We start from the raw sequence: 13,822 nt of genomic DNA, 5'->3' as shown, positions 1-13,822 counted from the left end.
GAAATTTCAAAAAATGTAGCGTCCTCCTTCGACTCTGTATCCCTAATTACCTAATTTGAAGTTGAAATAAACAGCTTTATCATTTTTCCTAATACTGAATGATTAGCGCCAGTACTCATCAATTTAAGCAATACACATGGTGTCCCAATTAAAATTTGCGCCTCATTAAATTTTCATTTTCATCCAAATGAGGGAAAATGTTCAAATTTGTCAGTTTTAACTTGAAGGGGGACCTAATTTGATTTCGTTTTCAAAGTAATTCCTGTATTCCTTTAACGCCCAAAGTCACCCGTTCACAAACTTTACATGGCAGGAGGAGCTGGACGGCACATCATTTTAAAGAAGAATCTATATTAATCTAAACATCGAAGTGGAGACGTCGGCCGAATTGACTCCGCCCACTTTAGCCGCTAGCCTCGCAACCCACTTTGTTGATCTTTATCGAAGGCATATTAAACTTTATGCGGTCCTTCTCCCACCTGCACAATCCCTATGTTTCCACTTGAAATGATGATACCTGTATAAACAAATTTATACGACCATAAGGCACTACAGTCAGTAAATTTAATACAGTCAAAACATGCTCAATTATCACGTGTGAGTCTACAAACTCCAAATTTATAAGTACTTATTTCTGTAGGAACAAATTTATTTTGTACGTTGTTATTAACACAAATGTTATTTATTGCATATACATATAAATAAAGCTTTTCAAGGTTGCTTGGCCTAGGCAACAACATATATTGTAAGTAATTTATATAATATAATCTTATCTTGAACGGAAGATGAATTACTGTATAGTTAGGTACAGTTAGTGTTAAACCATCTGTAATTATTTTCTATTGACATCTGATAGTTATTTTTGGAAATTGTTTTAAATCAAATTTTTGTTTCTTTTCAAGAGTATATAGCTGTAAATACCTACACAGTAGATCTGTGCTATAAATTTCAAAAAATGTTTATAACTACTGCTAATAAATTTGAAACTACATGTTGTCCATGTTGCTACCTGTAAGGGGGTGTGGTTTTCTATAAATCCAAATAATAATCCGAGTGTTCCTTTCTTTATTTGCAAAAGCGACTAAGGTATTAAGCCTGTAATTAATCGCAGCCCTATAAATAGAAGCCTTATCAATCTGAACAAAATACAAAAGAACGCTCAGTAAATTTTTTCCTTTTCGCGCACCTGTTTGTGCGCCCAGTCGAATTAACACATTGCTATTTCATTTGAAACATGTTTTAAGCGTTCATGTGCAAATAAAGTTGGTCTTTCAGAATGTCTCCAAAGAAGGAACCTGCAATTGTGATCGTTGGAGCGGGTGCTGCAGGAATAGCTGCAGCTACCAAACTCATATCTCATGGGTTCAGCAATGTTGTCGTTTTAGAAGCAGAGAACCGAATAGGCGGGCGTATCCATTCAATTCCATTTGAAGGTACCACTGTGGAGCTTGGAGCCCAATGGGTTAGTATAAAATTTATACCTAGATGCACTATAAGTTTAAATTATATAATTTACATATAGATACATGGCGAAGAGGGAAACGCTATTTACGACATGGTGAAAGACTTAGGACTTGTGGACCATCCAAAAAGCTCTACGTATCACGATCTCACATATTTCACCTCAGGGGGAGATAAGCTGAACAAAAACCTTACAGATCGGCTACATGAAATAGCGTGCAATATAGCTGAAGATATAGAAACGGCTACAAAAAGTAGAACTTCTTTAAAACAATACTTTCATGATCAGTAAGTGTAAATAAATCTCAGTTTACAGATTTCATTAGTTATTTGCATGTTACAGGTATGATGCTATGGTTGACCAGAAATATGGCGTTCATAATAAAGAAATTGTTCGCGTGGCCACAATGATCAAAGAATGGTACTGCAAGTTTTACTTATGTATGGATCCTGCAGATTCTTTAGATGCAGTGGCTGTAGACAGTCTATTCATGTATCAGGAAGTTGATGGAGACCATTTAATTCACTGGAAAACCAATGGGTATTCAACAATTTTTGATGTTATGATGGTAGATAGCTCCTACATTTACAGACGGTTGACTTTAAGTTATACTTTTAGGATAAAGCTAACGTGTCTGTAAAGGATTTTATGGAACGTAACGTAAAGCTAAATAAAGTTGTGAATAAAATAAAATGGATTGGCGAAAACGTGGAGGTACATTCCTCAGATGGTTCGATATTTTTGGCCGATCACGTTATATTAACAGTATCGATAGGGGTTCTTAAACAAAACCATGTAAAATGGTTTGAGCCTAGTTTGCCAAGCTATAAAATTAACTGCATTGACAATATACCTTTGGGGTGTTGCCAGAAAATTATTCTAAAATTTCCCATAAAATGGTGGCCAAACGAGGTAAAAGATTTTAGCTTTGTTTGGACTGAAAATGACCGGAAACGATTGCTTGAGGAATTTCCTATAGGACCTATACACAATGGGAGGTTATAGCCCATAAAAGATATTATATTCATTACAATAAAGTAGTTAATATATTATTAGGTCTTGGCTGGAAGACATATTCGGATTTTACACAGTGGATAGTCATCCTAACATTTTGCTTGGATGGTTAGTAGGGCCTATGAACAGAGAAGTTGAATTATTAGACGATGACGTGGTTTTAAATGCTTCCATGTTTTTACTTAAAAAATTCGTTGGGAGTCATTATAAAATAGTGGAACCAACCAATATATTGAGGTTCTTATTACTAGTATTAACTTTTCAACGGCATAATTTAATATCTTTCAATACAGATCAAAATGGGGTACCAACCCCAACTTCCTAGGTACTTATTCATATGTTGGTGTGGAAACACAAAAGAAAGGAGTCACTAGAGAGGAGTTAGCCAAACCTCTGGTTTTCAATGGGAAAGAAATGGTCCTTTTTGCTGGGGAAGCCACCATTGATAAGTTCTTCTCGACGGTTCATGGAGCTGTCGAGAGCGGAAATAAGGCAGCGGAAAGGCTGATAAAGATTTATCAGTAAGTATCAATATGAATGCTTCGTATAGACTAATATTTTATATAGTTGTTTTATGACTATCTATGAGATTTTATACATGTTGTGCCTTTAATAATATATTATTGTTTCTTGACCTGAACGTTATTTCAAACTTCCTGTACAGTTTCGCTACAAACCTTCCTGGTGTTTTTACAGCAACATATATTTTTGTTTTCCATCAAAAACCCTAAAAATAGACATTTTATCTAGTTCTACATTTAAAGGAAAAATCGACATATGTTTTTCAAGAGAGCTAGATTTTTTTAGAAATCCGGAGAATTTTTAAAAGTCCTTTAGATTTACGAATATCTCTAAAATCCTCAAAAAATGTTAGGAGAAAAATGCAAAAATTTCTTAAAAATAATTCACTTTATTTATTTTCTTTTTCCAAAACTTGTTTTAAATGGTTCTAGAATGTGTTAAAGTTTGAAGATACTTGGTTACTCTCAAAATTTTTATGAAGTCTGAAATTATCAAAATTCAATCAATAAAAGAGAAGTCTTGAATAATAATTCATTCAAAATAACTCAGAAATCTTACAATCTCCTAGAATCCCGCACTAAAGACATCGTTTATTGGAAATTCTCTTATAGATATTCAAAATTCTCTAAAAAAACTCTAACTATGTCCTATTACTTTTCTCATAAGAAGTCACAGGGTATTACACATATGGTATAGGAACAAAAATGTCCAATGCTTCATCTGATACTAAAATTTTATTAAGCCTTAAAAATGCTTGGCAACTCTCAAATTCGCATTGCACTAAATGTTTTGTTCTTTAAAAATACGTTAACATAAAGGAAATCAAGTCGTTCAAACATTCATAAAACCTTAAACACTAGGTATTAAAATAGTAGGTACAAAATATCCCCCTAGAGGTTAAAATTTCTCTAAGAAATCTCAAAACAGTCTAGAAGTCCCTTGGAAATATATAATAGAAGAGTATTCTGCTATTGCACTCTCAAATAAATTCTAAATATCTACACGTTATAAACATTTTTCAGACACAACCAACATTATCAGTTTATCATTGTGGGCGCTGGTATGGCAGGTCTTGGAGCTGCTACCAAACTCTCAGAAAGTGGATTGAATAATTTCTTAATTTTGGAATCTCAAGACCAACCTGGAGGTCGAGTTCGAACAATTTACATTGATGGCAAGCCTTTGGATTTGGGTGCTCAGTGGATTCATGGTAAAGATAATCTTCTATACAAACTTGCAGTTGAAAATGACCTATTGGAAGGTTTGTAATGGCAAAAAAATATTCCAAATTATTTTTATAATCATTTTACAGAAGAACAATCTGTAGAAGGCATTGGTGAATACGTGCGAAGCAACGGTGATGTGGTAGACCCATTCATAGTGGAATTAGTCTCGTTCACAATAGGTAAAATCTTGGAAGATTGCGCGAAATTGGCCAAATCTGAAGAACCAGCTTCATGTCTAAAAGAATATCTGGAGGAACATTTTTCCCAATACCTGCAAGAACAAGTTCTGGATGATCGAGAAAAAGAAATATTTAGGGAGCTCTACGATTGGCATGTGAGATTTCAGGTCATTGATAACTCCTGTACTGATCTCTCCAGGCTCAGCTCAAAAAGATGGGGAGATTATGAATGTTTGGAAGATGAGGCTCATTCGAATTTCAAGTTCGGATATGAATCTTTGATTAAATTAATCATGGAGAGGCTTCCTATAAATGATTCTGTTAGATACAACTGTGAAGTTGTGGATGTTGGTTTCACTGAAGATGAAAAAGTTGAAGTAAAACTTAAAGATGGAGGTTCTCTGGTGTGTGAGCATTTAATCTTAACTCCCTCTTTAGGAGTCTTAAAGGAATCAATGTGGCTTTCCAACGTTTTTCCTTTGAAACTTATCGATAATATTGCAAATATGGGATTTGCGGCTATTAGTAAAATTTTCTTGTTTTACGATTGCAAATGGTGGGGTGACAGCAAGGGTAAGATTTTTAGATAATATAATCAATGAAGATATAATTATTATCTATTTACTGTAAGGTTTCCAATTACTGTGGGGTAAGGATTATGTATTTGAAGAACACAACTCATGGTTAAAACAAATCACTGGTTTCGATGAAGTGTTCCACCACGATAACGCCTTAATGACCTGGGTAGGAGGTGATTCAGTTCAAAAAGTAGAAACACTACACATTGACGTTATTGCCAAGCAATGCACTCAATTTCTCCAAAAATTCTTGTTAAACTACACAGTGCCAATGCCCAATAAAGTCATTAGGTACCTATTATTCTGCTTATAGTATTTTTTTTATATTTTATTTTCAGAACTCAATGGCTCTCCAACCGATTCGTTAAAGGAAGCTACTGCCACATCACTCCAGAATGTGATTCTCCAGAGTCAGGAATACGAGTGTTAATGGAACCCGTCATGGTAGGAGGAGTGCCAAGGATTGTTTTGGCAGGGGAAGCAGCTCATTCTGCTCATTATTCGACCACCCATGGTGCTTTTGAATCTGGCTTCAAACAGGCCCAAATTTTGTGTGATTATGTTAATCACGAGGCCCGATAAAATGATCAAAAATATAATTAGTGTGGTAATTTCTTTTATTAAAGAGATAGAACAGATAGATTTGTTTGATATATCTGTTTCCTTTCCTCGTTTCTGTGAGGTTCTGACAAAAATATAGCGATCTCGCCTTACTTAAGAAACGTTCCTAACATTTTCACTTCGTTTTTTGAGCTTCGCGGATCCCTACTGATCTTTAGAGCAATTGAGTGTTCTCTGGTCAGTTACTGAATTGTGTGTTTTATTTGTTGACACGAGTTTTTGAAAAAGTCTAGAATCTTTGCTACTTAATTAAAAATCATCTTTAACATTTTCCGTCCCATTCGACTAAAGGATCTTCCTTTTTATTTATAGTGTTGGAAAAATAAGGCCAATTTTATCTTTATACTTTTTCTCTAAAACTAGTAGTCATTGAGTTATCGTCCGCCAACATCTTAGTGGGACGCCCGGTATAAAAATTTGGAAATATAAAAGGTATTCTATTTGAAAGAAAAAACTCGAAACTTAATCTACATTTTTGGTCCTTCTGGTATGTTTAAAATTTTGTCCGGCTTATATGTACCCGTGTTACCATCGTATAACTTTCCTATTAAAACCGTTCTTTTAGTTCTATGGGATTTTGAGATAACTACTTGCATATAAGCTCTTGGACAGTCAGAATATTTCTCGGCTTTTTGTTAGACGGAGGAAGGACTGATTTACCTACAATCTGTATCAAAATACTCATTTTATCATTTCAGATCTTGCTTTCCATCCTCTCGCCTCACTTTTCTCTTGAATTGATACTTGGAATATTTTCAATGAATACTGATTTTGCTTGATGTGACGCGACGGAGAGGCAATTTCTAATCCATAAACCAAATTTCTGTAATCCTCAGTGAACGAATCGATTATGAATGAATCCGATCGATCATTATCAAAACTGATTCCATAAATTGGTACTAGAGAGATAGTTAGAAAACCTTAGCTTAGCAATAATTTATTTTCATTCATGAGTGTTAAACACTATCTGCCCATTGATACCCCAGTCATGACGGCCACGAGGCAATACAACAGAAAAACATATGAAGATAATAATTGGCGAAAAATATTACAATCTTCAAGAAAACTAGACATTAAATTGCACAGTTCTGTCTCAACCGGATGAGGTGTTAAAGTTATATGACCCCAACGTAAACACTCGATAATTTTTCGCTGAGTTATGGGATTGCGAAAGCGAACTAACCATAATGTGTTCAGAAATTGTTATAGAATAGGAGAAGTATTTACAAAACGTTTTAGGCTTTATAGAAAGACCGACATCATAGTTTACGTCCGTATTGAGAAGGTTCTTTGAAATGTGAGCCAAAGGGTGATGAATCAATTCCTAATGGTTCCTCTCCTGCACCGATGTATTTCGAAACTTTTCATGTATTTTTTTTTGTCGTAGTTCATGCAAACCATTAATAACTCGAAATCTCGGAATGTTGATAGTTAACCGAACAATTTTCGTTCGCTCAATGGGACTCCCGAGTTGATGGGTAAACACAACCCTTTGGCCTCCATCCGGTATTTGTTCACAATTAAAATTTCAGGCATATTAACCCTTTAACTGGCAACGGCGTATTTGTTGTTCGTTCCGGTAATCCTCCGAGATTACAGTCTGCTCTTCCGGCCTTAATTACCACGCGGAGGTGTAATTATGTAGTTTTGTTGGTTTTTCCATTTGGGCGATAGCCAATTCGTCTAATTTGCATGTAAAGGTAAACTAGAGGTGCGGAAAATAATCCGCAAATTGTGTGCAAAAAAATTAGTTTACAGCAGAGTTTTCAGGACTTAAAGAGATTTCAACGCCATATTAATCCTTAATTCAGTAGAAGGTTCGTTTTCCGCAAGGACTGTTCGTAGCTTAAGTTGGAATTTTTAAAATTCCAAAGTAAGATATCACTCCAACAGCACCTTCGGCTCGTTGTGGTAAATACCAAGACGGTCGACCTGCGCAGTTGCACGACCAACTGAACTTCGTCCGAGGGGGGTTTTTTGGTCGCGCTCTCTAAAGAGTAAGAATTTCCTATGACATAACACTCGAATCTAAATTTAAACGTTCAAGTTTTCGCTCCTCCAACCCCCTAAACACTTTTTAATTACTCCCTGACAGTAAACAGTCCCCTTAATTCCGTCATAAATCCGCGAATGCGCCCCGAATAAATAATAATAATCACTGTCATTCTGCGGAAGATTAGCCAATAAACCAACAGTGGGATGTCATTCAAGCTATGTCATTTAGTCGGGTCTAATAGCGGTATTGTCCTAGATGCAGCATGCCATTGAAATAAGGGGGCGTGAAGAGGGAGCTGGGGTTGAAATGCTCCCCCCAGCTATGCTGTTAAACAATCGGCTGCAAACGAGCGGTTTGGAGAAGGGTATTAGTTAATTGCTCAAATTTTCCATGTAATGACTCTATGATGGTATAGCTCAGTTTTCTATACATGATCGAGAAAAGAAAATTTACGCATAGAATTAAAAGGATAGGGTCAGTTTGTCTAATGAAGAACGTAACTCCAGATCCGGAGAGTAAAATTGACGATGAGGAATCCATAAATCGACCCTCCATGTGAGCCATAAGACATTGACATAATGACTGGACGTTATGACAACATCTTGACATTATGGCGGACTGCACGCGGAAGAACTCATTATTGTTTGATATTCATTAATTTAATTGAATTTGAAGTTCTAATTCATTGCGGTGTCGTAAACAACAAACATTTTTCCCATCAATATTCGATTTTTATCTTTATTCGAAATAAAATGTAACCGGTCAGACTGCAGCGGTGTTTATTAAAAGAAAAGCTTTTCCCATAAATTCTCTAAGCTGACTTTTCGGAGTTTTTCCTGCGGCCGGGGCGCACATCTGAAACCCCATAAATCTGCTTAAGCAGCGATAAAGTTGATATTGCCAGAGCATTGTGACGTAGCGGGACATATTTCAGGGCGTATGTTTATAAAATTCCGGTTCTGGTACTGTGTATAAGTTTAAATTCTCGTTGGGAAGTTTTTATTTCAACACTACGAAGATAAAGGAGAGATGCAGATTTATCTAAGGCCGAAGTTTTTGTGGCGAAAATGAGGAATTTTAGCATTCAGGATAAGATTTTTTTTATGTACATTGCCGTCGATTGCCTTTTTTTTTGTTAAAACCTTTTAAAATCTATGAAAATTCCTCTAAATATTTTGTCGATCAGAACGACGTCGAGTGAAGTAGATTCTTCTATCAAGAAGTATCTTTTAAAATATAAAATATTCCACATTTTTTTAAGTACAACTCGAGACTTGCTAGGATTATGGAAAATATATCAAAACTAATTACTTTTTTTCCGCTAAAAAGAATCTCAAAATAATTTCCAACATGTTCAAAGTCTGAATTTTCAAGCAACCGAAACACATCTCGCAAAAGTTTTTGATTTTTTAATTTTTGCATTTTGCAAAATTGTCGACATCTTTGAAAACGAGGGTACTGCATGCCTTTCATAACCTGTGAAAGCAAGAAATTGTCTACAAAATCCGTAAATTTTATAGTGACAATAAACTTTAGGGTCGTACAAAAACTTGACTTATTTTTTTTTACTTGACCTATTCATCTCCTTCATATTTACACTTCGTAGGTTGGTAAAAGCTTTGATAGCGGCAGTGTGCCGCTGCCGTTCTTTTTCACTAACTGGGGAAGTTCACAAAATCTTTTAAAAAATATGTTTATTTTATGGTTGTAATACTTGCAACAGAGCCGTAACCAGGAGGGTTTGAAAACTGATGAAATTGCGTTATTCACAGTGTCAATAATCTGATTTGGGGCACACGTAATTATTGCGAGAATCCCGATAATAATTACGATGCTGCATTTCAACCACAATTAAAGCTCATTTGGAATATAATCTGTAAGTTTTATGGCGATTTTTAAAGTAACAGAATTGCGCCTAGAAACGTTCGAAAGTAAACGAAAAATCATTTTCATTTTGGAAAATCCGTAAAAGATCGTCTTTTACTATACTAATTAAACCGTAAGTTATTCTATAATTTATAGAGTTTTTTAATCAGTCAATTTATGGCGGTATTGCGAATTTTAATTGTACCTGTGATTATTGGCAAATTCGAAATAGCTCTTAAAATCCAGTTACGCCACTGTATTTTAGAGGTTACAGCAGCTCACAGAGTTTTCTTGTATAGAAAGTTGTAAATTGGATACAAATTTCATAGTCGCATGAAGGAAAGCATGAAGGGAATACCACCTGTTACAAAACGTCGATGACCAGTATTTCATTCACTTTTGAAAAATTGCTAAAATCTAGGAAATCTCCCTTTTTTTATATATTAGGCGACGTTATAGCGTTTTTTGTGCGAGTTATCAATTTTAAGACATAAATATTGAAAATATGCATGTACTTATGACTATTTAAAAACAAAAACAAATAATCACGAAGTTATGTGAATGATTTATCTTCGTTAATTTTGAAATACCATTATAATTCAAAGATTTCTCTAAAAAAATGCGCTTAGTTTATAACAATATTACAACTATCAGGATCGTACTCGCGACCTTGATAAAAAAACCAAAACAATTTTTCCTTAATCCTTCATTTAGTAAAAACTCACTGTATTTCATATTAGGGTAGATCTTAAGAGGATTTGTAAAAGGGATAAAAGTGAAGAAAAAGTTGCAGTTCTCCTACCGAACTTTAGAAAGTTCCTAAAAGACCTAGGGAATTATGTACGGGACTCTCTAATCTAATGGAGTTTTTTTCATATCAAACTTGTCAAATTAAACTGCAAAATTTATCAGTGTGGCATAAAAAACAGTGATAAAAACATCAGTGGAGAACCTCAGGGGTTAAAGGGCACATTAAAAAGAAAATCAGAGAAAATACGATGTGAATGAAGTATTTGTACCAGTTGAAATAAGTTTTGTAAAAAGCCAGTAAATTTTTAGACGGAAATGCAAATGGCGGAATTACACTCAAGAGGGCGCGAAGTTAATGGAAAAAATAAGAAAAAAATATCTTTGCAGTGACAACAGGTACGTATGTATATGCTACCGTGCTTCATAAACTGTGAAGACTTATAGAGTCTCAATGTAAAATCTCTAAATTTAATTGTGATTTTACGAATGTTAGAGCTGTAACAGGAAGGTCATGAGAGGAGTTTCATAAATTGGCAAAAAATTGAATTCACCTCTCTTACTTCGCGAAATGGCCAACAGCTCTGCAAGTCCAGACACGCCCCTGATTCCCTAGAGTTTCGGATAAAATCTTTATATTTTCGCTTGGGAGATATTGAAAACACAATCAAAATCAGGAAAATTTGTGAGATTTTATTATTATTTTTTTTACATTAGAAAATTCGTAAAAGTTCACGTTTAGGAACCGACACACGCTATTAAATTTCGTAGTCTCGATAAACTCATACAGCCTTCTACAAAATCTGTCGTTCCTCAGCAATGTAGAAAATATTGGGGTCGTTCTCAGAAGAGTTCGAAACGAATACAAAAGAGTAAGGGAAATGACTTTATTTTGTGAAATTCGTAGAACTTATTGTGCCACAACGTGTCATTGACTCAGAAGGTTTGTGGAAATTTCCGTAAAACTTCAAAAATTGTAAGGGAATGTTGTAAGTACTCCTTTGATTTCGCTTCCAAAAACTAATCAAAATACAAATCGAACACTCAAAATACGTATGCACGGTCCAGATTTTTGTGCGTCTGAGATGCCATGGAAATTACTGTTCAATGAGAATTCCGGAGATGAGTAATTCCGCGTGAAGAAAATTTGAATTGTGAGGGCATCTGGAAATAGCATGGTGGGATGGAAATCTCTACTCGAGACCGGTGGTAAGCATCTGGAAATGGAGGATGTGAACTTTCGACTTGAACAAAAATTTCTTGCCCTTTGGAGGTAGGAGATTTTCGGGGAAAACGTTGTTAGCACGTGAAATTTCATCGAAATTTTGAACAAATAATGTTTGCCCTTCGGGTTAAACAGCGCAAACGTCTTTCTTCTAAAATTTTGAATTGAATTTTACTTTCCGAATTCTCGCCTCGTAGGCGAAGCCCTACGGGAATCAGCCTGTTTCTTTTATTTACAAGTAAAATCGGGGCTATGTTTTGTGGAAAATCTGGAAGAGGTTCGAAAATCTGTTCTGCGCTTTGCAGGAATGAAATTTCGGTTCTTTGAGACTCAACTCTAGACCATTCTAGGATGTGGCTTTTCGATAAAAATGATAATTGAACATTTCTCCGAAAGACAAAAACGATTGCTGTTCTTAATCATCTCTAAAGTTGTTTTATTTACACGCATTTTTACATATAACATATTTTAAATATATTATATTTAAACGTAACACATAGGATGCGATAACGATCCCGTTCATATAAAAATATATCAAGACGAATTTAAAAACTAATAATACATTTCAAAAACAAATCCTATATGGTAAGGGAAAGATATGCGTTTTCTTAACTTTTTAATGATATTTTTGGTTCGTATAATAGCAAACAATCGCCACCAAAAATAATTTTTTTTAAAAAACCTTAATAACAAACTTAAGTATAAAAATATAAGAATAACATAAAACAAAAACGCACCGTTAATAATACTTGTTTTGTCACCAACTTTGATGTGTCCAAATCACTGATTGTTCAGCGGGCACGCCATTCTCGAAAGGGCATTCAAGGGTCGTAAGCACTATAGTCTCCGACCCGGGAAGTGATGTCAAACGTAGAACTCTGCCGAATTCTGATTCTCGCAATTCAAATTCTGTGGCATTTGATTCCGGAGCTGAAGCTTGAGCCGGTCCAGCTCCTGCAACGCCTTAGCGAGCTCCGATCTGGTCTTATGAAGCTCATTCTGCAGACTTCGGTTGGTGATTTCCAGATCTTGCCTTTGCTGCACCCTCTTGAAGCGACAGTTCTGAGCGTAACCTCTGTTTTTCAAGGTCCTTCTTTTCTGTTTGAGCCTGATTATTTCCTCTCTGGGGTACCCATGCAGCTTTTTGTTCAGCTCTCTTACTGAGAGGGACATGAGTAACTTGTCGCTAATTCCTAGGTCATCTGAGCAGGTAGAATAACCACTGGTATTGCAACCATCGCTGGTAAAATACCCGCTGTCGTTTTTGGGCAAACCCACCATGGGCGAAAGGCTGGCGACTGAACTTACTGATTGAGGCCTCCTATGGCGGACTACATAAGGGGAGTTTGGGTCGTCTAACACCATTCCAGAGGGGATATACCCTCGCCTTTCCCAATCAGGGTCTCCTCCCATGCAGTGCAGGGGCCTCAGGTCCAGAGGTTGGGGGTCTGACCGTATGATCTGAGGCAGCCACATCATTTGCTGCTGATCCTCCTCTAGACCCGGAGGGTGGTACGCTCCCGGAGATTGACTAGGAGATGTGTGTGGAGGCGTATCCGGATTCACCATGTTGACCATGATCTGTGGCGGATACATATTTTCTGGAGTATTCCTATGGTCTTCCCAACTCTGAGGCCTGGCACAAATCCTGCTCGAAGAGTCTTCGTCGTGGTGCAGCCACGAAATAGACTCGATGTACTGACGCTTTTCTTCTCGTTTAACTGTAATGTCTTCCAGGTGATCCAGGACGAAATCCTGGACGTATTTATCAGCTAACATGTGCTGCTGGTCGTCCTCCATGCTACCCACATTCAAAACCGTTTATGCACTTTTATGAAGTGGACACTGGAAACACTTAATCGTATATCGGCAAACACTGGCTTCGCGACGATGCTTTCGCGGCGGCGGCATACAATCTTTTGCTGGCATCGTTGGCGGCTACTCCGGGATAGTCCCGGAATCGGGGGGCGGTCTTTTGGAGGCACCGCCCCTGGTTAGCAGTGCGAAAGAGACTTCCAGACATTGAGGACACGTGCGAGAAAGAGAGTGTCAGGAATTTGTTTATACCTCCACAGCCAGTGGAGAGCGGGTAATACTGGGGTGTTTTGGAATTTTATAGTGTGCTGGAAATGTCCGGGCATTGTCGTAAGATACTAGCATATGGGTCAGTAAAAGTTAAAATGGGTTAAAAGTTTTATGGTGATATGGATGGGTTTCTGTTATTAGAGGGGAGATATCAGAATGGGGGGGGGGGCTTTTTATTGACAGTCCTTGGTTCGAAACAGGGCCAACTTGCTGTAGAACGTTCTCCAAATTTGCAATTTTTATAGGACAGAGTTCGTTAACACGTTTAGAATCAAACGCAGGATTGATCAAGAAATCGCCT

The 13,822-nt window shown here is 36.5% G+C and overlaps 2 protein-coding genes across 8 annotated transcripts; one reads left to right on the top strand and one right to left on the bottom strand.

Moving 5' to 3' along the window:
• Positions 1 to 493: 493 nt before the first annotated feature.
• LOC136339654 (spermine oxidase-like) lies at positions 494 to 5,619 on the top strand. Of its 7 annotated transcripts, none has more exons than XM_066283071.1 (11): positions 494 to 597; positions 1,276 to 1,462; positions 1,523 to 1,749; positions 1,805 to 2,030; positions 2,081 to 2,460; positions 2,519 to 2,713; positions 2,770 to 2,997; positions 4,021 to 4,259; positions 4,311 to 4,976; positions 5,035 to 5,272; positions 5,320 to 5,619. In XM_066283071.1, exons 1-11 carry the CDS (start codon positions 581 to 583, stop codon positions 5,561 to 5,563), a joined length of 2,847 nt encoding a protein of 948 aa, XP_066139168.1. In that variant the 5' UTR covers positions 494 to 580; the 3' UTR covers positions 5,564 to 5,619. The 7 variants fall into 7 exon arrangements, with proteins under 7 accessions (XP_066139168.1, XP_066139170.1, XP_066139171.1 ...); XM_066283073.1 differs by lacking the exon at positions 494 to 597 and adding an exon at positions 604 to 745; XM_066283074.1 differs by lacking the exon at positions 494 to 597 and adding an exon at positions 817 to 828.
• A 6,227-nt stretch (positions 5,620 to 11,846) lies between these two features.
• Positions 11,847 to 13,372, bottom strand: LOC136339744 (transcription factor MafB-like). The gene has a single exon (XM_066283190.1). The coding sequence runs from the start codon at positions 13,234 to 13,236 to the stop codon at positions 12,301 to 12,303; it is 936 nt and encodes a 311-aa protein (XP_066139287.1). The 5' UTR covers positions 13,237 to 13,372; the 3' UTR covers positions 11,847 to 12,300.
• Between the last annotated feature and the right edge of the window lie 450 nt (positions 13,373 to 13,822).

This window comes from Euwallacea fornicatus, chromosome 6, assembly GCF_040115645.1.
Source record: "Euwallacea fornicatus isolate EFF26 chromosome 6, ASM4011564v1, whole genome shotgun sequence".
In the NCBI taxonomy this organism is placed as follows: domain Eukaryota; kingdom Metazoa; phylum Arthropoda; class Insecta; order Coleoptera; family Curculionidae; genus Euwallacea; species Euwallacea fornicatus.
This window is presented reverse-complemented; position numbering and strand designations above follow the sequence as displayed.